Consider the following 22479-nt stretch of genomic DNA (forward strand, 5'->3'; position numbering starts at 1 on the left):
TTTTTTTTTGTTTTTTTGTTTTTTTTTTACTAAAATAAACCTGTTCAGGGGAACAGCTACTAGATGAATTTAAGGGTTTTATGCACCTTATAGAACTTATAGCAAAAATAGTTTTAGTTGATTTTCATTATAAATAACGTTTTCAAGAACCTGTGCAAAACTGTCAATAATTTCCTAAAGCACAATTGATCAGAAAAATCCATGATTGTTCAGCCTTCACACCCTTCTTCATGTAAGAACACCCTTCTGTACATCTGGAAGAGAAAAAAAGATAAATGGTATTGTAGATTTGGTGCAATACAATGCAGAGCTTTATAATCTCTGTCTTGTTGTTTGAAAAAGGCTGTGCTCATCATGGGTGGGAGACTGAGAAGGGCAAACTCTGGAACTGATGGTTACTTTTTTATTTTTTTATTTTATTTATTTATTTATTTTTTTTCTGATGGTTACTTTTAATGCCTTGAGTGTTCTTTTCATATCCAGAACCCACAAGATACTTTCTTCTCAGAAAGGACCCAGAGATAAATCCACATGATTCTCTAAACACGAAGAGTGACTTTATGGAATCAACACTGCACACTGTTACGAGGGCAATCCAGAAACCAGCTGTTCAAAGTTCTCCCTAGCTAATTCTACTGTAATATGCATGGCAAAGTGAAAAGTTCTGAAATTTGTGGTTCAAGTGACAGCTGGGAATACAGGCAGTGTTTGAGTTATGAATGAGATATGGTCTATGGATTTGTTCTTAAGTTGAATCTGTATGAAAGTTGGAACAGGTACATTCACCTATTACCTGTAATAGGCTCTTTGTAAGTGGGAGTGGTAAGATGTTTGTAAGTTGGGGACTCACTATAACAGCCGCTGTTCGTAAGCACGAGTTATACATAAATTGGATGTTTGTAACTTGGGGACTGCCTGTTACAGTCTTTCAAAGTAAGGATATTAACATTAATCTACATCCACAGTCAAGATATGGCTAATCTTGCTAGTGCTAGATTAAGCAACATCTTATGCTGTAAATCCTTTAGTTCATAAGTTTTAAGGAAATGTATGGTACTTCTGTTACAGGTCAATTTTTATACCTAGTGTTTTCTGATGTTACAGATTTTTGGTTTTTTTAGGGAGGAGAGTAATTATACATTTGACTTTAATATAAAGCATTACTCTATTTGGACAGGATGATTAATCTGCAAATTTATAAAATCACTGATTTTGACATTTCAACAAAATTGGATACCTTAGCTATGATTAAAGTAGCATGATCAAATTGAGTTATTCCAACGAGCATTTTCATTAAAACCAAACCAAACTAAACCATAGTCTTTGCTTGAGTTGAGCCCCACAGGTAAGAAGACCTTTCCTTCATACCTCACAGTTACTTATTGGGTTGAAAGGTATATGGAGAATGGTCATTAGACGTCTCTACAGCCACCTGCTGCTGACCACTGGCTTCCTATGACAAAGCAGAACAAATGAGATAGACTTAGACCTGACCAAGTCCAATACCATATACCTTAAAAAGCACACTGTAAAGTGAACTTCTTAATGTCATGTAGAGTGTTCAAGGTTAATCATTTTCCTAAGTAGCTGACATGTCAGATAGACCCAAAGAATCTCCTGTCCAAATGTTTATGACTTATCTATTCTTATCAAACTATAATTTAGTAGACAAATCTCTTATTCTCTTATTTCCTGGAGCCAGAAGTGATTTGAAATTCAATATTTTCAGATTTTATCTGAAATATGGTATGCATACACTGTATATGACATAAACCCCCTAGGAGGCCACAGGGCTGTACCCTTTTAGCAATCATATTAATAGTTCCACAATGAAAGCCACAAATAAGCATAAGCCATAAATAAGTGGGATACAGATTTTGTCCTATCTCAGTTCTAGTTAGGTTTTGCCATAGATCAGATTCTTTGGCTAATGTAGTTACAAAAAGAATTCTTATTGTCATATTTTTTTTTGAGTTTCAGAATTGCAGATAAGAAATTATAGGCTTTGGTAATTAGAGTTGCCAAAAATTACAAGATCGTAAGTAAAGCAGCAACATCAAAGCAAGCCACAGCTCTACAGTCCCTGCCTGGCCCTGGAACCTTTAGGACCTGCCTACCAGGCAAAATCAACGAACTGATAAACTTCCTTGGAATTTGAAGGTACCCAGCAGGAAAATGCTATGCTTTCTGACCAATCATAATTCAAACGTCATAATTCTTTCTCCCATTCAACATCGATATCTTCTACGACAAGAACTAAGACTTATTCAGCTCTACTACTAGCCTCTGCAAAAACAAGCATTGTTTCCTCCTCATTGCTGTTACACTTTTGAAACATCAGCTTCTTCTTTTCCATAAAGTATCTGAATTAAAGCTGACTTCTTTTTGTCATTATTCATTATTGAAACAATCTTTAGTATTGGGGTTACAAATTCCAGATTTATGTTAACATGCCTGTAAGTAGCATTTACAGAAGCAACAAGTGACTTGAAGGAATATGAAATGCACTACAAGATTAGAAGACATTTCTGAGGGTCTTGGGAGTGTGACCCTAATGTTGTTACTCTAACTTGTATGGAGAAAATTAAATATTATAGTTGAAAATAATACTCTTTTGTGGGTATATCCCCTCTAAACAATTCTTCATGATAGATTTTATTTTCTTTGCGTTCCACTGATCCATTTCCAAAACTACAGTAGAACTTCCTAGTTGACTATCTCCCTACGTGGACCATCTCCTTAAAGGTAATAGAATTTTCATACACCAAGACATGCAGCACACGTACATATCAGTATAAACCTAGTTCCTTATGTTGAGCAGTGTGTTAGAGTCCCTTAGGTGTCAACTTAGAGGAGCTTTACTCTTCTTATTGCCAAAAAGGTCACTGAGTGGTCTGTACCAACCTCGACAGGAACTGCTGTCGTCTGCATGTGTGCGTACTGCGGCAAGTAGGCTCCTTGCATAGCTGATGTTGCAGGCATGTACTGAAAAGAACGATAAGATGAGAATGGGGATGGCAAATCATGGACAATTCTGAATACTTGTGGAGCTGGGAGATGGGTATAAAGTATTTGCAAGTCTCAAAGAAGAAACTGAAATGGACTAGCTCAAAGCTTAATGAGTACACATAAACATGTCATATGGAAAGCAAAGTTTTCTACTTTTTGAATTTTTCAAGCTAGAGAACCCATGTTTCTTTGGAAGAAGGATATGGATGAAGATTAAAAAAGGTATAATCCTCAATAATTCAGTATCACTAATGTTATTTTAGAAACTCTCTCCTCAAAGGACCTTGTTATTTCTTGGAAGCTCCCTAAACTAAACTAGTACCTACTAATTGTTTCTATAGGTGGAGACCCAGGGATAAATGACTTATTAGAACTTTAACAGGTCACTGCAGATTAGACAATGAAGCCCTGCAGATCAGACAATGACTGACAGTCATCCCTTCTGAAAGGCAGGAGAAATCTCAAGTCAATCTATTGGATATGTATCACTGCTGCTGGTTTTGTTGGGGTGGGGGGAACGCACTATAGTGTAAGCCACTATAGACACAAGCTGAATTGAAGCCATCTAAATGCTAAACATGACACAACCTGGTAGTTGATCTGCTAACAGCTCAAGCTTGGTCCTTAGACCTTGGTGAAATAAGTTAATATTAAGATCATGATTCAATGTACTCAAATCCCATAAAAGAAGAAATAAGTGAGGACAAATTTCCTGCCTTTCCCACTTTGTATTACCATCACCTGTTGCTTCACGACACCGCCATAGTGTCATGAATAATCCTAGTTATATTAGGCTAGATGAGATCATATATGGGTGCTATATTCCAGTAAGGGATACCCCAAGAACAGACTTTAAGTTTACCAATTAATCAAGAAATATCCCAGTATTTACTTTATAGAAGGCAATGTAGGGGGGGAAGAGAGATGATCAGACAAAAATTTTATCATCATAGAGACTGTAATTTGACAGGGAAGATAAGGCTGCATTAATTTACCCTCCTCTGTTTACAGAGACATGATATTAATTTTCCACCTACAGTTCCGGTGCTGCCTAGTGACAGATGACTCATCTGCTGGGCCAGAGGGCTGATCATAGATGCAGGCTGTAGTGACATAGTGTGCTCCATCGAGGGAGTTAACACGGCACCCTGGGGAGTTGGAAGCAAGAGCAAAATAAGACAAACTGAGGGAGGGAGTTGAGAATCCATAATTACCTTTTGCAAAGGAAAGTCTTAGTTTGTTGAAGAATGTGAAGCAAAATCAACCTCCCTCAATCTTGCAAAGGTATCATTATTTATTTTGTTTCTAAAAAATCTTCTAGATTGCTCTTCCTGAGAGTTTTTTTTAAGAGCATTAGGTGAAATTATATCTTGGCACTCACTTTGCAGAAATCCCTGTAATAGGTGAATCTTTCTTTCCCTTCCCTTTACCTAACTGCAAAGCAAGTTAGTCCAGCAGGAGGAGCTGTAACAGGAAACACAAACCACAATTATTGTTGGCTGCCTAGTGTGACCAAATAGTTTCTTATAAAAACTTAGGGGAAAAAACTGAGAGTTGATGTTCTCTATAGTCACAAAACAATAGATTACATTGGATATGATCAACATTGTGTTTTGTTCGACAATGTTCTATACAGTCGTTTAGCTCAGGGTCAGGTCATTAGGATGGAGAGCACATTCTTCACTCACGTGGTGTTTCTCAGAACTTTAAGTGACATTTGATGCTGGGGGAGGGAAGTCAACTCAGACATGATTAATAATCCAATTCCAGGTTCTTCCTTTGATAACATATTGGTCAGTAAAAATCAAATTAGATACATTGAAGAAAACAGAGAAGAGGAAAAAACCAATCACCCATAACTTAGCCAGCCTAATACTGCTACTCCTGACAATGTCAGGGCCCTGCTGCCAGGGTGCGCCTCTGCAGAGGTCTACGTCGCTGCAGTCAGAGTACATCAAAAATGTCATATCCTGGGCTTCTGCTCTTAAGCTGGCATTCTATCATAAGCATTTATCTAACTTACTGCATGGCTGTCATCATCATCATCACTTTTAAGTTACATGGTATGTTGATTGCAGAAGCCAAAATTTAACTCCTTTATTTCTAGACTTTTACAATCATCCAATTACCTGAGAATGCAAGTATTCTGATACACTGTATAAATACTAATGTATGTTTTGGCATCACTGTGTCTGACGTACTCTGTTATTTATTGATAATTAGGTACACAGTTGATGGAAGAGGTAGGTGTACAGGCATTTTAATCCTGGTTTAAATCAGGCAGTTTAAATCTACGTGGGAAAAGGTAATGAATTCTCTGATAGGAACCTTCTGCACATACTCGTAATACCTCCTCAAAGGTGGTAAATGGAGATAAGTGCAATCTGTCTCTAAAAGTTGCCAAAAAGAAAAAAGACATGTGTCAGAGATGTTTGTTATTGATGCATTTCTGGAAAAATGTCTTTCTTTTTTCATTTTTAATGTAGAGCATCAAAAAGTATGTGATAACATGGAAATGACTCAGAAGCCCAGAATACGGTGGAGGGGTTTTCTGCTCCTTTTTCTCATTCACTGGCACCATCTGTGGGAGCTACTGTGTAGGAAATCCCCAAATTAAAAGTGGATTGATTTCTAAGCATTCCAAAATAGGTAGCATGGAGCATCAGGGGCACTGTGTGGATTAGTGGACGCATACAATGTATACATAGCGTGTAGCTAAGTGTGGATTTATGGATGTATGCAGATGTATCAAGGATGCACGTATAGATACATGTACGTGTGTTTATATCATACAACACACATCATCAGAGAGATCTTCTCTTATCACCTAAACATATTTTATCTGCTTCTTACAGGTCATCTCAGCGAATTGTTCAGAACTTGTTATCTCTGGATTGTTGTTTCATACACATGGACTTACACTGCGTGGTGTCCACTTTAAGGAGATATCCTGACATAAATTCCTGTCTGAACTTAAGGCCAAGGACAGTGTTATTTTCCTAAGCAATCCAATCTGTTTCTAACGTATACATACTGTGAACTATACTGCCTGTCAGGATTCCCATTTTGCACCGCTTACTAGAAAGCTCAGGGCCAAATCTGTGACCTTCTCATGGCAAGCATGCAGGTCACTCACTGTGTTGGGTGCCCTTAGCCGTAGCTGTGACTTTGTTCTCTATAGTTATTTTTCAACTTTTAAATGCTCATTTTAATCCAACAAACTAAATTTCATGTATCTTTGAAAAGCATTTTAAATAGACTACTGAATAAGGTGAAGTATAAATCGATTAAAAAATGTACTATATACATAAGAACGACAAATGCTCAGGTCACTAAGAAATTTGGGTTTTTTTGTTTTGTTTGTTTCTTTTTGAGACAGCCTCACTCTGTCACCCAGGCTAGAGCGCCATGGCATCATTTACTAAAGAATGCATTATCATTTTAGTATTTATAATTATTTCCACAGAAAAGCTTAGTAACACGGATGAAAATCTCCATCTAAATTTTGAACTTTTAATTTGTGTTATGCAGAATATAAGCTATTTTACCTCAAGCACTGTTAAAAATTTGGCCACTCTATTGAATGATCTCCTACAGAACTAGTATTAGTACGAAAATTGTGGCCTGCCTCCAATATAACATATTTTAATTTTTCATAGAAAAGTTATCTGAATGTTTACTACCAATCTGTTTTACAACAAGGATGAGTGGAAGTTTTATAATGAACTTGTACTCATATTCCATGCTTAAATTTCCCCAAATCTTGTATCATCTTTGGCAAATGGTTTCAACCCAGAGAATATACACATAGCTTACTTTTAAAATACAAAGACATTAAGATGAAAACTTACAGGGTGCTGTAGGATATATGGTTGAGGTTGCATCCAAGAAGGACTTTGCACCTAGAAAAAGGATTTTGAGAGCAATATTGATTTCCATTGTAATCCTTACCTATTTCTCTAGAACTCTTTTTAATCATGTTAAAAGTCTACAGACAGAAAATAAGGAAATAATACTATCAATGATTAAAACGATTAAGGCAGTTAGAGTTCTTGGCAAACTGGTCACTCTGAATGGGATGAAATGATTATTTAGAAACAATTTCTTTTCACCCACTTGAGAAGATATTTATTGAGTTTTAGGCACCAAAGAGAAAAAGCAAATAAGACATGGGCCCCACTCTCAATTTCTGTCTAAGAGCAAAAGGAGATAAACAAAGAAACAACTCAAATTAGTGAACTGTATTACCGTCAAGGTATGAAATAGGTACTCTGGGGATACAGATGAATGAGAATTCCAGCACATCTCATTAGAAGCTAGTCCTTAAAGTACGTGCTTATTTAATAAGAATAACTAAATTCCACTTCTATTTGATACCTGGGACATCAGGTTTCAGAAATCTTATACCGAAGTCAATAATTTCTAGTTAGTGTGGAAAATAAAAATCTGCAATTCAGACTTAGGAAATTAAATTTCAGGAACCAGATTTTAACATCCATAATCAAAAGGGCATCTATACAGAAACACTCGGAAATGAGAAAGACGACATCAGAGTCAGGTTTGGGGGCAGGAAGGGAAGCACGTGCACGTGCTTTCCTCTTGCCACTCAAGAGGAAAACACATCAGTTCACTCGTCATGCTCAGAGCTTTCCAGAGTCTATGCAATGTTAAACTTAAGTTTCAGTTTCTAATTCTTAACCAGAACCTCTCTTGGATTTTATCCCCTATTGTTCCCTTCAGAGATTCTATAGACAGGACATGGGGAAGAGTCACGGGGAAGAACGTGTTGTGATTTACCTTGATAGCAGAGCCCCGATACTTGTTTTCTCTGGTTTCCTTTGCCACCTAAGGCAGACCAAAGTTAGGTGCTTCTGCCTTGTTAACATTTCAGTTATCTGGACTGCAGCCTTTCCCCACTGGGATAGATTGGTGGTTTCTTACAGATGCCAATTTTTGCACAAGCATAGGATAGTTTAGGGGAGAAAGGCCCACTCCAACGTGATGCAGGGCCCTCACAGGATAAATCACCAGGAGGTAAGCAGCTCCCTGAAGACCCCAATTTGGGGCAGATGTCCCCATTTTTTAGATGCTTCTTAATAATTTAATAGCTTATAAAATCATGGAGTTAGGGAACTATGACATCTAATGTAATTTTCTTTCTTAAGCAGCAAATCAGCTGCTATCAACTTCTATTCCTCAAATTTCCCTAATTGTAAAATGGGAATAATAATCTATGTCCTATAAACTTTTTACCATTGGTTCTTAACCTTCCCAGGGTCATGGAGCCCTTTGAACACCTGATGAAATAACTGCACACATACACAAACAACTTAAGGGGACTGTGGATTACATAAAGCTCATACACTAGGCCCACTGTGTCTCTGAATTTATCAGGTTAAAAATCAGCCGGAGAGGCTATGCATGAGGGTCAGGATGATGGACTAAAATTCCACATGTATCTCAGAGAAATACAGAATGCCCAGGAGAGGAAATCGGGCCTTTTAAACAATGTACTGTTTCCAGTTAGCCATACCAAATCTATTATATTACCAACACTAGTCTCCTAATTTTTTATTCTATGAAATGACTCTGTGGCCAAAATGCACATTGCTTTTATATTAAAGAGAGAAAAAGAGGTGGAGGAGCGATGCTTTAAGAGCTGTAACATCTATGCCAACATAAGTGCCAATTTAATATGTATGACCTTTCATTTACCTGAGAACAAGCTCATACTTGACCCTATTTTGGTGACAGAGGTTTCCAAGTTCAGACAGTTAAGAAAGAAGATTACCTATTAATAGCAGACATAGGAATTGTTTATTAGGGAAAATGCACTATAGCAGATCTCACAGAGTCTCATACAGGCAAGGAAAAGGTAGGAATCCTAAGTCTAAAACAGTTAAGAAGGTGTTAAATTAGCGAATACTATGCCTAGCAGACTGAAGCACCAGAATAAGTGACATAACATCCCAGAGAGAATCAAGAAAAGAAAATGAGTGACAAATCAGGGAAAGGACGAGAACTAAAGAACCTAAAAGCTGAGGACAGCTGTGAATATTACTTCAAAATCTCACTTTTTACACATCTGATCTCTTCTCTGTCATTTAAAACCATTTTCGTGTTTTTAGGCAGAATCAGCTTTACGATATCGCTTATGTTGACTGAAAGTATAATTATTATAAGTCAGCTAATCCTGCATATTAATAATAATCATAGCTCACACTTATTGAGTGCTAATGAATTTGCCAGCTATTGTGCTGAATTCTTTACACAGATAAGTCTCATTTAGTTCTAACTTTCTTAAACCTATGAGATAGAAACTATTATTATACCCATTTTAAAGAGGAGGAAATTGAGGCTGACAGAAGTAAAATAACACAGTGATTAGATTACATATTGTAGTCCCCTAACCCCAGAAATCAGGACTACAACACCTAATTCAATTGTTATAAAAACAAAAATACATAAAAACTTTGTTTAGCCACACAGGCTCCCAACAGTCAACAAAAGAGAACTCTAATCCTGCACATCTGTAACTGAACTCCATTAGGATGTTCCTTTCCGGACCCAGGCAGCACCTCGTAGAGGTACTCTGATATGGGAGGGGAAATGCATGTACATAGCTGTTAGGGGCTAACCCTGCAATCAAATCAAATCAGTATTATAACAAGGTGCTTAATGAGATTTTTGTTTTGAAACTGGGAATTTATTTTACAGTACAGCCTCCTCACAAAATAACCAAAATAGGAAGTCACTTCTTTATTTATTGCTTCAGATGTCATCTGCATTGCTCATTTGATGCTACCTAAAGGAGACACAGCTTTGTGTATTAGCGCATACATGTTTACTTGGTCTTTCATCAGTTCCTGCCCATACATAAACAAAAGCAAGGGCACACTACTCTACTTTACCTAATGGTAATTACCTTAACTTTCTATTTTGGGACACATGAGTGTCCAAAAGCAGAGCCCGTTGGTGAAGAATGCGTTTGGGTTCATCCCAGTTCTAAAATGCTGCTTTTCCAAGGACTGACAGCTGACAACTATTTCCCCTAGCTTTACATTCTCCTATACATAAAAATAAATTACTCTGCCAAATCAAAAGCAGCTTATTCTAAACTGGCTATCCAAGCTGCATAACATCTGACGTAACTGTCATTATAAATGTTCAAAATTTCAAGACATATAGATATGTAGCAGAGATTCATGGTCCGCAAGTTGTCATACTGCTGATGAATCCTAAAGGTACAAACCTGGTAGGCAGATACAGGAGATGCAATATAGGGTGTTATAGAAGTTTGAGTGATCATTCGGTTTGTAGCAATACTGTATGGTGAAGGATAAAATCTAGAACAAACACAAAAGCCTTTATTAAGTAATCCTTTACATAAAATAATTCATGGAACAAATATCTGCTATTTTACACCTTCACATTTTCCCTCGAGCCATTATGCACTTTCCCTGATGACATACCCGTTCTGGATAGCAGCTGTAGCTGGGTCATAAGTAAGTGTCATTCCAGCCTATGGGAAAGAGAAAGAAACATGAGCATTCATACAGAAAGGCATCCTTTCAAAAATTCCATTTCTTAGAGCCGTAATAGGATAAGACAGTGATAGTTTAATAGCATTTGATAAAACTGGGAGTTTCTGTTGGTCAAACATACTATATACTAAATATGAAAATTATACTTTAGACCTGTGCTGTCCCACATGGTAGCCATTAGCCACATGCAGCTATTGAAAATTAAATGAAAAATTCAATCCCTCCAGCACACTAAGTCAGATAGACACATGTGGCTGGTGGCTATCACTGGACAGTGCAGATTTGAGAACATTTTCTCCAGACATTCTTGGACCAGTATGTTATCATTTTTTAAATAACAATTCATGGAAAATAAATAGGGGGAAATGGAAGTCTAACATTTTATTAAAAAATTAGGATTTGGGGGTAGAGAAAACTCTTCAAAAGAATGAGCCAAAATAAATAAAACCACCCAACTTAGTGATATACTATTTATGTTAATGTTATTTATCATTTTTGACTATTGTAAATGTAAACCCTCCAAGAAACCATGACATTAAAAAAAAAAACAAAAAAAGAAAACTCCAAAACACTTGAGTATTTCTGACAGCAATTTAGAATGCCTTTACTTTATGTGTAGCTGGCTGGTAAACAGAGCTGTTTCTACCATCCACCTGCTGATCTGGAGAATCATCACTCTGTCAGCACCACGCACATTGGGAAGAGTTTTAATGGGATGTCACCTGAATTATAATGTACCAGCAGGGAGGTTTAATCCTGACCCCAGTTTCAGACTGGTGGTGGCCAAGGCAAGGGCCCTTTTGTGTAGCTTTTCATGTGAGCTTTTGTGATCACACACCCCCACTAAATTTTCAAGAAAGGACTTACAAGTCTCACCTCTCCTTCTCTATGCCATGGTCTTCCATTAGGGATATATTTGTTGGGGTTCTGCCTCTTCTTCTGTCCTCCATCCGCGAACTTACATAATAAAGGCTCTGTAGGAGCTGAGGAAATGGGGAAAACATCCTATGAAACCACAATTATGTGTGTGTGCAGATGACAAAATGTAACTGAATGTCTTTTTCAACAGAAGCAGTGTTGGTGCTCTAAGGGAATTCACAGAACACTTTACTTACTCAGACCCTTACAAAACCATGCACTGCTAAAAAATGCAGTACAGAATAACATACTAGTTACTATTTCCAAATAACAGTGTAATAAAAACATTTAAAGAACCATTCTAAGGAAGCAAAGGAATCTTCTGATTCAATTTTGTGTGTCTTTGAAATACTGATACACTTCTTTTTATCTGGGGCCTTCTCTAATTCCACCGCTAGACTACCATGAAAATAATCTTCAAATATAAATAAGACTGTGTCATCCTCCCTCCCACCACGTTAAAGGCATTAAATGCTCCTCTTTATATTTCCTCACCAAGACTGTCACTTCTCACTGTAGAAAACAAGCCCCTTTATTTGCCTCTCACGTTGTAGGTTTATCCATAGCATTTATAACAATGTGAGCGCAGTGATTTGTTAGGAGTCTGCTTTCCCCTTTAGAATGTAAATCTCATGGGAGCAGTAACATTGTTTAGTTCATCACTGTATCCTCGGTACCTAAGCGGCTAGCGCTTTATAGGCACTTATTACATCTTGGTTGAATCGATGAATGAACATCAATAGGTCTCAGTGGTTTATTTCGGGGATCCGGCAGTGAAGGTAGCCATTGTGAGAAGGCTGAAAATGCTTGGTCACTCTATTTAAAGGTTTGTCTGTGCCTTTAGTCATCCCACTGGGTGTTGCTTTACTATATATCCACCTCACAAAACAGTCCAAAGAAAAACCCAAGGAGTGAATCAGAGAAGAAGATGTACAGGCTATTTTAAAGGATACATATTCATTATAGTTGGAAAAAAAAAAAAGAAGGCGACAGACACCAGTGTGACTTTCCCTTTTCTTTGCTTTTCTATAATGGAAATAGCAGTGTATTCCCGAAAGTCGTGCATTTTTATGTATGTTTCTAGTTAATGTAATAAAGGAAATCACACCTTCCTGTCTGGTTCCCACGTTCTGCCCCTTTGTCTACTCTAGACCATGATTACTACTTTCAAGTTCTGGTTCAAAGTTAAATAACCACGAAGAGAAAAATATTGCTTTTGGAAAATTTACTCCTTTCTCCTTTGCCTCTTATTATCCTAATTCATCTCTTATTTTATATCACTCTCACCCACCCACTAATGACAGGGTGGAAGCACTAGTGTCTCTCAACACTTCTCTGCCAAAAAACAAAACAAAATAAAACAAAAACCCAACTGCACTTCCTGCTCGGGGAGCTGTCTAGGCTGCAGTTTGGCTCTCCTTTCTTCTCTTCTCAATGTGAACCACTCCAGAGGGATGGGTTGGAATATGAGCTCACTTCTGAATGGCAACTGTACTATGGGTACAGGAATTAAGAGCAAAAACATTAGGTAAGAATACCAGCAATATCACCCTACCATCAGTGGACCCCTCCCCCTTTCCTGAACAAGGAACTTCCTTTTAAGGCAAACTGGGTGTGACAGGAGATGAACTGGAGCCAAACCTCAGACTGCTGATGAAATGTATTATTTGTCTTTTCATAAAAAGGTGTTGAATTTTGTTTTTGAAATTTCTACTTTTACCAACAATCATAAAAAGTAAATAAATAGATGAAACAAGGCAAGAGAGCTTTCTAATCACTGAGGAAAGACAGCAATGTATTTACCTTCTTTCTGAGAGTAAGGACTTAATTTATATCATCCTTGTCTTTGAAGGCAACTAAAATAATGTTGGTTAACATGCCAGCACTGAGGCTGGGCCAGGCAGCACATGCCTGTAATACTAGCAGTTAAGGACGCTGAGGCAGGAGGATCATTTGGGACCAGGAGTTCAAGATCAGCCTGGGCAACATAGTGAGACCAGAAAAAAAAAAAAAGTAGCCAAACATTATGGCACACATCTGCAGTCCTAGTTACCTAGGAGGCTGAAGTAGGAAGTCTGCTTGAGCCCACTGGTTCAAGGTTACAGTGAGCTAGGATCGTGCCACTGTACTCTAGTCTGGGTGATAGACAGAGACCCCCATCTCTAAAAAGAAAAAGAAAAAAACAAAAAAATGTCCTGCAATGTAACTGCCCAGATCAATGGGCACACAAGTGCACTCCTTCCTCAACATCTAAGGAAAAATCAAGAACTTAGATGAGAAAAGCAAGATCTTACTCTCCACAGATCTAGAAAGGGCCTTATAGCATTGAGTGTAGCATCCAGTGTTATCTGAGGTTTTAAGATTCTGTCCCATATAACCCCAAAGGGCAAGAGAAGGAGTAATAAAATCTGTGGTACTGGCATTTTGTGGGTCTTCAGCACAAACAGACACCTTTTTTTCTAGAGGATTTTATAAAAATTAGCTGTTAGATTGAAATTTCAATTTTTTTGTTTGAAAGAGTTTATTTGGCTTAGGTAGTGATGCCAACAGGCCATTTTCCTCCGTTAGCATAAGTTCTTTTAAAGAAAGAACCTGAGCAGATTGGACTAATTCTGGAAGTTCATCTCTGGCCACCCAAGCAGGCAGGTGTGAATGAAGGCAGTAAGCAGTGAGACCCTAGTGTGCGCTGACATGTACTGAATGTCCAAGAGCCTCTATCTGTGGATACGGCACTTCTAATATATTTTCATTCATCTAGATTCTGACCTGTCAAAGAAAAAGACATCTCAGGCAACAATAATGCCTGCTAAAAGTGTGTAACAATGAGGTAAATATCAAATGATGATGACACGCTTGCTATTACAGCAGAACCACCTGAGGGACTGAAATAAACTGGTCAAGATACAGAGGTGGTCACCACAGGAACTGAGCTGACTGTGCTGATTCACACACGTGGTGCTCGTCGAATCTATGACAATTAGGTCAACCTAAGGAAGAGATCAATGTAGTGAGATGGCCAACTACGGTTCTACTGTACGTCATTTAAATGGAAACAAATGGAAGAAGATGTAGTTGACTCTTGCTAAAAGGAATTATATTTACTACATGATTTTGTGTTAGGATATTTTTTTCCCTCTAAAAGCAAAAGAGGTAAGAAGTTAAAACAGTCTGCATACTGGCAGGTGTCCCATATCTTAGAACCAGCTTCTTATTTTAAAGAATTATAACCAGTAGAAATGACACACATTTTTCTTTTTTATATAATAGCTGCAAACTCCTTGTTTCTTTTTTTTAGTTTTTGGCTGGGGCTGGCGCCCTACCCCTTTGAGCCACAGGCGCTGCCCCGAACTCCTTGTTTCAAGGAAACAGGAGTGCCCCTGTATTTCACGTGAACCAATATAAATTTCTAACAGGTTCTTTCCTCTATTGAAATTCCCCTTGGTCTATTTATTAGTTGACATTTTTAATGTCTATCAATAAATTAGTTACAGTTTTTAATGTCTATTAATATTATGTGACAGGCACACAAGGGCTGGGAATACACTGGTGGATACAGCAGGGTTCTTGCCTCATTAGGGCTTGCAGTTTACTGGAAAAGAGTGTGTACCCAATCTTACAAAAACCCATTTAGTCATTTACAGAGCACTCTTTTCAGAATTACTTAAAAATGCTACCCAGAAACAAAATACTTTTGATGTAGAAATAGCTGGACAGAGTTGAAACACATTCTTCTAAGTATCACAAGAACGGAAAAGCAAGCATCCAATGTACCCAATACTAATATGAAACTAGCAGATGATCTAATACACACCCACGCACGAGAAAAACTCAATTCAATTCAAGATGGGGAGGGAGGGGGGCGGAAGGAGGGAGAGGGATTGGTGTGCTCCCACTTAATGGGTATGTGACGCACCTCTTGGGGGAGGGACACAACCACAACAGGGACTCTACCTAACAAATGCAAACACTGTAACCTATTTCTTTGTACCCTGAAATTAACCTGAAATAATAATAAAAAAAAAGCAACAGGTGTATTTCTTTTACAATCACTTACCCATTTACTTGAATGACATTATAAGAAACAGCTTCTCCCTGTAAGTTCTTAAAGTTTTACTTAGTACAAAGATTTGCTCCATGGGAGCAAACTGTGGAAAGATTTAAGAAATGTCTAGGCATTTTGGTGATAAAAGGGCCTGACTTTACTGTAACAGGCACTTAGGTGGCCTCTGCCATGAAGCTGAGCAAGGGTTAGATGCTTTCAGTTAGATTTTGGGGGAGAAAAGCAAACAAAACACCCAGATATGTGTCATGACCTACTTATTTTTAAGTGCATGTGAGCTTGTTACAAAATAAGACATCCTCACTTGACCAGCATCTCCTGTGGCTTTCATCAAACCAGGCGTAGCCTCCCGTTTGCCCTTTGAAGTCTATTACACAGGTCGGCTTGTTCTATAGAACGGACCCTTTGGCTGGCCTCCTTGTTTTTTATAAGGGAGACAGTGGAAGACTGACATACAGAAAAGGAAGTGACACAAATATTAGCAATGTGACTAAGAATATGGCAATAGGTAAGGCTGGTTATATTAACTCTAAAAAATTAATATGTAATAATGTCCTACATGGTCACTTTTCTAGATTAGCAATTCTTTACTCTGCAAAACAGTAATTACGAAGAGCTCTGACAAATGACTTGTGATTTCAGATACAGAACTGTATGACTTTGCCAACTATGCAGAATACTCTAGGCTGATTTTCTCCTTAATTAGTTGTAACTTTTTGGTTCTAGTGTCAGAGTCTAGTCCTCATGACCCAAGACTACTAATTTTCTTATCCTTCAGAACCAACAGGAACCTGCGCCTCCAAAAGCTTGACAACTTGAGCATTTGTGAATGGCCCTGGGTAATACTGTGCAAACACTGATCTTGTACTTTCTGGAGTCTCCAAAGAGCCAGCTCTCCAGTGTGCCCTCAGTAGGGTTTTTAAAGGGGGATGATCTTTTACAAATGACTCATTTTGTGGTACTAACAATCCGTCCTAAAAGACTATGAGCCTTATGATGACTTAACAGCCCATTTACAACAAATAAATAATATTTATTATATGTTAAATATTTTCCCTTACTTATCTTCTGAAGCTCAAACTACAATAATTTGGGCTTAAATGCCTTTCTTTGATATTTATACTAAAAAACTCCTTTCTAGAGTACCTACTCTGAGTAAGCACTGTAGCTGAGGGTTTGATCCTCTGAAGCCTGCTCCCTCCCCAGGGTCTTGGCGCTCTCTGCAGTTTGTAACAGGGTGGACCTTTTCCTCAGTGTGTTCTAACCGAGGTCTTCTCCAGGCTTTTCCCGCAGATGCTGACAGCAGTAACAGCTGGAGCAACTACTCCCTCCAAGCTCCCATTTGTCTAGTTAAGCAGCATTTTATCCTAATCAACATCCTGTAAAATGTAAACTGCCCTTGATAGAAGCTTCTCCATCAGTTGTGGAAAACTAGTCCACTCAGCAGCTGTAATTAGCCTTCTTTCTGATGTGGGCTACTTTCAAAATTCCTCGACTAATAACATGCAAGGAATTGAGCCTCCTCTTTTCAAAAACTTCAACCTAGGGATCCAATAACTATTGCCCATTTTTTATGAGCACAGTATCAACTTCCTGTTTTAGTCCCATCTGTTTCTACCCGCATTCTGTCCTACTCAACCGAGACCCAGAGCTATGCTGTAGCTTTCCTCTACGGATACTTTCCCTGCCATGACTGGTTGAGTTCTGTTTTCTCTTCCTGCCCTTTACACAGTGTTTCCATCTCCCACGCAGTTTGATGACAGGGCCACATTTGTAACAGATTCATGTGTTCACTTTGTTTCCACCAGGTTTAATTTTTCTTCTTATCACAATTCTCCCTCACCTCCCTCCCCCAATCCACCAAGGAAGAAACGTGTTTCAATAAAATAATGATTTAACAATATTAATGTTAAATAGAAAATAAAAACGCAATATCCCCTACCACTGCAATATAAATTTTTTTATATTCTAAATTTACTACTTTAATAAGTCTACGTAGATACATTCATCTTTTCTTCTACTATTTATACTGTGGACCTTTCTGTACCTTGTTATAGAATCATTTGTTCTATAACAAATGTTATACAGTGTTCTATTTGAAAAGGGGTCATGTGTAGTTTCTCCATGTTCTACAATGGTAACATAGTGTTCTATTTGAAAAGGGTTCATGTATAGTTTCTTAACTTTTGTAACTAACCCTGTATGGGCATCTGTGTGTACCAGTGCCAACTGTGGTATCAGTGGTTATATTGCACGGTGGTTAGAATACTGCCTCGAGATTAGTCTCCATAGGTTTAAAATTTGGCTTTGCTACTTAGTAGCTAATGACTTGGGGGCAAGTTATTCCATGCCTCTAGTTTGATAATTCAGGAAATGGGGAATAATAATAGTATCCATTTCAAAGGATTGTTACAATTAACATTAAGAGTGCTTAGAGCAGCTCAATGAATATAAGCTATTGTTCTTACTACTATGACAATGAAAGTGCTCAAAGTTTTTTTAAATAAAGGTTCCTCCCCTTGCTTTCAAATTATGAGTAAATGCTCAGAAGTGCATGGGCCAGGTTTGCAAGCCATAGCACGGGTACCAACAGAGTCTGCAGTGGAAGAGTTGATGCCCCGGTTACAGTTACTGTTGAGGGAATCCTGCAACATGACGGAAGCTCAGTACTCTCAAGGACACTTCAGGAACACCTAAGGTGGGTCCCTATAGAAGCAGCTCAATGTCCAGATGCTGTGGTACCACAAACTGACCCAAAGAAGTTGAAAAAGAAGCAGGGTATGAATATTTTCCTTTTAGGATGCCAACCTACCCCTGAAGGTTATTCCCAAACACTTCAGTGGACACGAGGAACACAGTTTTCAACTGTTTGACAGAGCGTGAACACACACAGAAATCACTGGAAATCACAATAACTGGATAGTAATGTGATGATGCCAGAATTCGAAGATGAAGAAGGCTGAAGAACATCTTGTCTGGATGAAACGTTATGTGTTAATGGGGCAAGCAACAAATGGACCAGCAACAAATCAAAGTCCCAGAACTGATGATGTACAAATCAGTTTTCCTCCCTTCCTTGGTCCTGTTAGCAGAATCAGGTAATAGTAACTAGTGTCTTGGAATACCTGAGGAATTGGTTTGGAGTAAGAGACTTTACCGCAGAGTTGGGAAGATGGCTTTATGCTTTGTTGACTTGTCTTGAAAAATCATTATTACTAATGGTGCATTCACTGATTCAGCAGCTTGCAAGAAGGTGCTCTGAAGTGAGGCTCTCAGTGGGTAGCAAAGAGGATGAGAGGGTTCCCACTTCGAATTTACTCGAAGCAAGATCAGTAAATTCAAGATACGTCCAGGTATCTTTCTGGACATATTTTTGTTCTATTGATCAGGATTTTTATCACAATGCCAGTATCTTTTTAAGGTTTTACAGTATACTTAAATATTTGGAAGGTGTTCTGACCAGTGTGATGGAGCTGATGAGTCATCTTTATGTAGCTGACCTCTGAGGGATGGAATGTACTTTTAAGGAAGGCAGAAGCCTAAGTGCAAATGAGTATAATGCTGATTCTCATACTGACTGCATCATAGCCTCAACAATACACGGAGGATCCTCATCTTAACCTGTGCATGCAAATTGGCACTCACAATTTAACTGTATTCATTTGAATGTCTGCAATATCCATGGAGAATCTTGCCAGTCTTTGGTGAATGACTCCAACAGTTTTCCGCAATCATATGCATTTAAAACAAATAGAGTGCCACTTATTGCTAAAGTAGCCTGCATAGAAACTGTAGGATGAAATTTTACACAGGTCCTTGGTGCTATTTTATTGTTTATTTACATATATACACACAAATATAAAATTCTATTGAAAATTTTGTTTGACTTTTTAAAAGATGATGTATGTCCTTAGTATGAGAATTAAATAATATACTTTAAATAGCACATGGTTCATCGTCAGCAATTACGCAGATGTTTTCCCTTAAAAATACAATGCTTAGGAGAGGGACTTCTGGGTCAGAAGTTATAAATGCTTTTAGGGACTGGCCTACTATCTATCGGATTTAAAACTGAGAGATAGTTCAATGAGCTGGTTGGGGTTGGTGCCTTGGCTCCTCATAGAATGAAGAAATGTCCAAATTATAGTTAAGGATGAAGTTATGTCTTTTAGAAAATTGTTATACAGTAACACCCACATCATCCACCCAAGACCCTTATGCTTTAATAAAATCTGACTCCACTATTTATTGTCCCTCACTGGCAGAACCTGACAGTGAAAGGGTGTAAAACGCTGTGGGGTGGGTATGACCCACGGTGATGAGTGCCTTGTCTGGCACTCAAGGCATCTGGGGTGACACACTGGCACATCTCCAGTTGTGGTCTCTTATCATATTTTAAAAACTAGACTCACTCTCCCCGGTGGAGAATGACTTTGAATTTTGTATCTATAAGACAGCCTTTGCCCCATTGGCCACCTGGGCCTATCCCAGCACATCAAGAGTGCCGCCCTGGAAAGGTTCAGCTCACCAGGTGTGCATGTTGACCCAGTTCTATTGTACAGATGGGGTGAGAGATGTGATCACATCATCCTAAAGGTACCAAGAGCACCATGTCTATCTTTAAGTATTTCTTTTGTCCTAGAGCTACCCAAATTTGCTGGTTTTACAAAGTTAATAATGCTTCAGACAAATATTAAGGGAACAAAATGGGCAATAAAAACCTTTTAAAAATTCCCAGATCTTTTACCAGAGCAGTAATTTTCCCTCTGCCTCCTGGCACAGGGCAATCCCCAAATAGTATCACTGTATACAGAGAGTTATGATATGAAGGCAAGAGAGTTTTCAAGCCCTGCTGGGTGCACACTCAATCTGAGAAGTCACAAGAACATAGAGAGCGTGCTAAGGGTTCAGAAGGACTCCCCCAGCACTCACATACGTACTTCACTGAACCCCCGCCCCCTGCCCCCCATGACGCAGGTGGCGCTTGGAGCGATGGGGCAGGATGACACTAGCACAGGACTGAGGGAGCACCTAGGAGGCATCACAGACCTGGTGTCTAGATACTTTCATAAAGCTCTCTGCCCTGAGCACACAGGGATTTATTCAGATTCCATCGATGTCAAGAAGTCCAGAAGGAGAGACAGGTGATCACACTGTGTCCTGTAGCACTGAACACAGCGCTGCTGGCCTTTGTCCTCGTTGGGGCAGGTCAGGGAGTGTTTTGGGCAAGCAGGATGCCAGAGCGGCTTTCAGCTCTAGGCGAGTTCCAGCTAACATGCCACATATGCTTTTAGTCTTTTAAGAGACTGTATTCTCCTACAGGAAGGTACTGGAAAAGCATTTTTAGACAAATCCCTGAATCATGATCATGTATTTCAGTGTTTTTGCCTGGAGCACGTCTCCTAATTTGGGTATCAGTTCCAGATAACTAAAAACCTCCCATCTCTTGTTTCTAACATTAGCTATGTGGAAAACTGCCACCATACTGGTTCCCAACCACGGAATATTTATCAAGCAAGTATTAAGCAATTACGGAAAATCTTAAGGAAATTCACCTAGATTGTCTCACAAAGAAGGCACGGGGCTCCTTTACCCTGGTTGGAGATCCCCCAAGCAACTCTAACTTACTATAAACGAGCCAGCATTCAAAATGAAGGCAAATCCAAATAAGGAACAATGTTTCAGGGAAAAATGAGAAATTGGGTTGGGAAAGATAGGAGAAAAGGCCTTACAAGCAATTTTTCCCCTAATAAACGATAATACGCATTACATCTATTCTAAGAAAAGATTAAGCCTCAGCCTGGGGCCTGTAGCTCAGCAGCTAGGGCATCAGCCACATGCACTGGAGAAGGTGGGTTCAAATCTAGCTCGGGCCTCCAAGCAACAATGACAACTACAACCAAAAATAAATAGCCAGGCATTGTGGCAGGTCCCTGTAGCCCAAGAGTTGGAGGTTGCTGTGAGCTGTGATGCTACAGTACTCTACGAGGGCGACATCGAGAGACTCTGTCTCAAAAAGAAAAGAAAAGAAAAGATTAAGCCTCTTTTAAAACATAGTTTTTTTTTTTTTTTTTGAGAGAGTCTACCTTTATTGCCCTCGGTAGAATGCCGTGGAGTCACAGCTCACAGCAACCTCCAACTCCTGGGCTTAGGCGATTCTCTTGCCTCAGCCTCCCAAGTAGCTGGGACTACAGGTGCCCGCCACATGTCCGGCTATTGTTTTATTGCAGTTTGGTGGGGCCCAGGTGCAATCCCGCTACCCTTGGTATATGGGGCCCGGCGCCCAATTCACTGAGCCATAGGCGCCACCCATCTTTTAAAACATGTTAACATCAAAGATGAAAACACAGATTTTAAAAAAGTGTTTCAGAGGGTGGCGCCTATGGCTCAGTGGGTAGGGTACCGGCCCCATATACCAAGGGTAGCAGGTTCAAACCTGGCCCTGGCCAAACTGCAACAAAAAAAATAGCCAGGGGTTGTGACAGGCACCTGTAGTCCCAGCTACTCGGAAGGCTGAGGCAGGAGGAACTCTTGAGCCCAGGAGTTTGAGGCCAGCCTGGGCAACATAGTGAGACTTCCTCTCTAAAATGAATGAAGAAAGGCTGGAAGGATGTATTAGGCTTTGCTAAAATGTTATTATCAGGTACTATTTGTGATTTCCAAGTGTTTTTAGAAGTCCATGTATTTTCCAAAGGCAGTAACAATAAACAGTAAATATCTTTGCTCTTAAAAACAAAGTAGCCTTCAGGTGGTGCCTGTGGCTCAGTGAGTAGGGCACCAGCTCCGTATACCCAGTGTGGCAGGTTCAAAACCAGCCCTGGCCAAACTGCAACAAAAAAATAGCTGGGTGTTGTGGTGGGCGCCAGTAGTCCCAGCCACTCAGGAGGCTGAGGTAAGAGAATCGCCTAAGCCCAGGGGTTGGAGGTTGCTGTGAGCTGTGTGATGCCA

General features: G+C 39.1%; 1 protein-coding gene and 1 pseudogene across 3 annotated transcripts in view; one reads left to right on the top strand and one right to left on the bottom strand.

The window, feature by feature from the left end:
- RBMS1 (RNA binding motif single stranded interacting protein 1) overlaps positions 1-22479 on the bottom strand; it is a 136776-nt gene continuing 114297 nt past the window's right edge. Inside the window, exons 7-15 of one of the 3 annotated variants that reach the window (XM_023516792.1) lie at positions 11430-11536; positions 10482-10531; positions 10262-10355; positions 7807-7854; positions 6861-6911; positions 4047-4157; positions 2905-2985; positions 1369-1453; positions 1-254 (exon numbers count right to left, since the gene is read on the bottom strand). In XM_023516792.1, the coding sequence (XP_023372560.1) occupies positions 1376-1453; positions 2905-2985; positions 4047-4157; positions 6861-6911; positions 7807-7854; positions 10262-10355; positions 10482-10531; positions 11430-11536 (620 nt within the window). In that variant the 3' untranslated portion in view covers positions 1-254; positions 1369-1375. Of the gene's footprint in view, positions 255-1368; positions 1454-2904; positions 2986-4046; positions 4158-6860; positions 6912-7806; positions 7855-10261; positions 10356-10481; positions 10532-11420; positions 11537-22479 lie in introns of all 3 variants that reach the window. The other 2 variants (XM_012809000.2, XM_012808999.2) reach the window with 2 other exon arrangements.
- Positions 18001-18769, top strand: LOC105887582 (annotated as a pseudogene).

Source organism: Otolemur garnettii, unplaced genomic scaffold, assembly GCF_000181295.1.
Source record: "Otolemur garnettii isolate 467f Iridium unplaced genomic scaffold, OtoGar3 scaffold00098, whole genome shotgun sequence".
Classification (NCBI taxonomy): domain Eukaryota; kingdom Metazoa; phylum Chordata; class Mammalia; order Primates; family Galagidae; genus Otolemur; species Otolemur garnettii.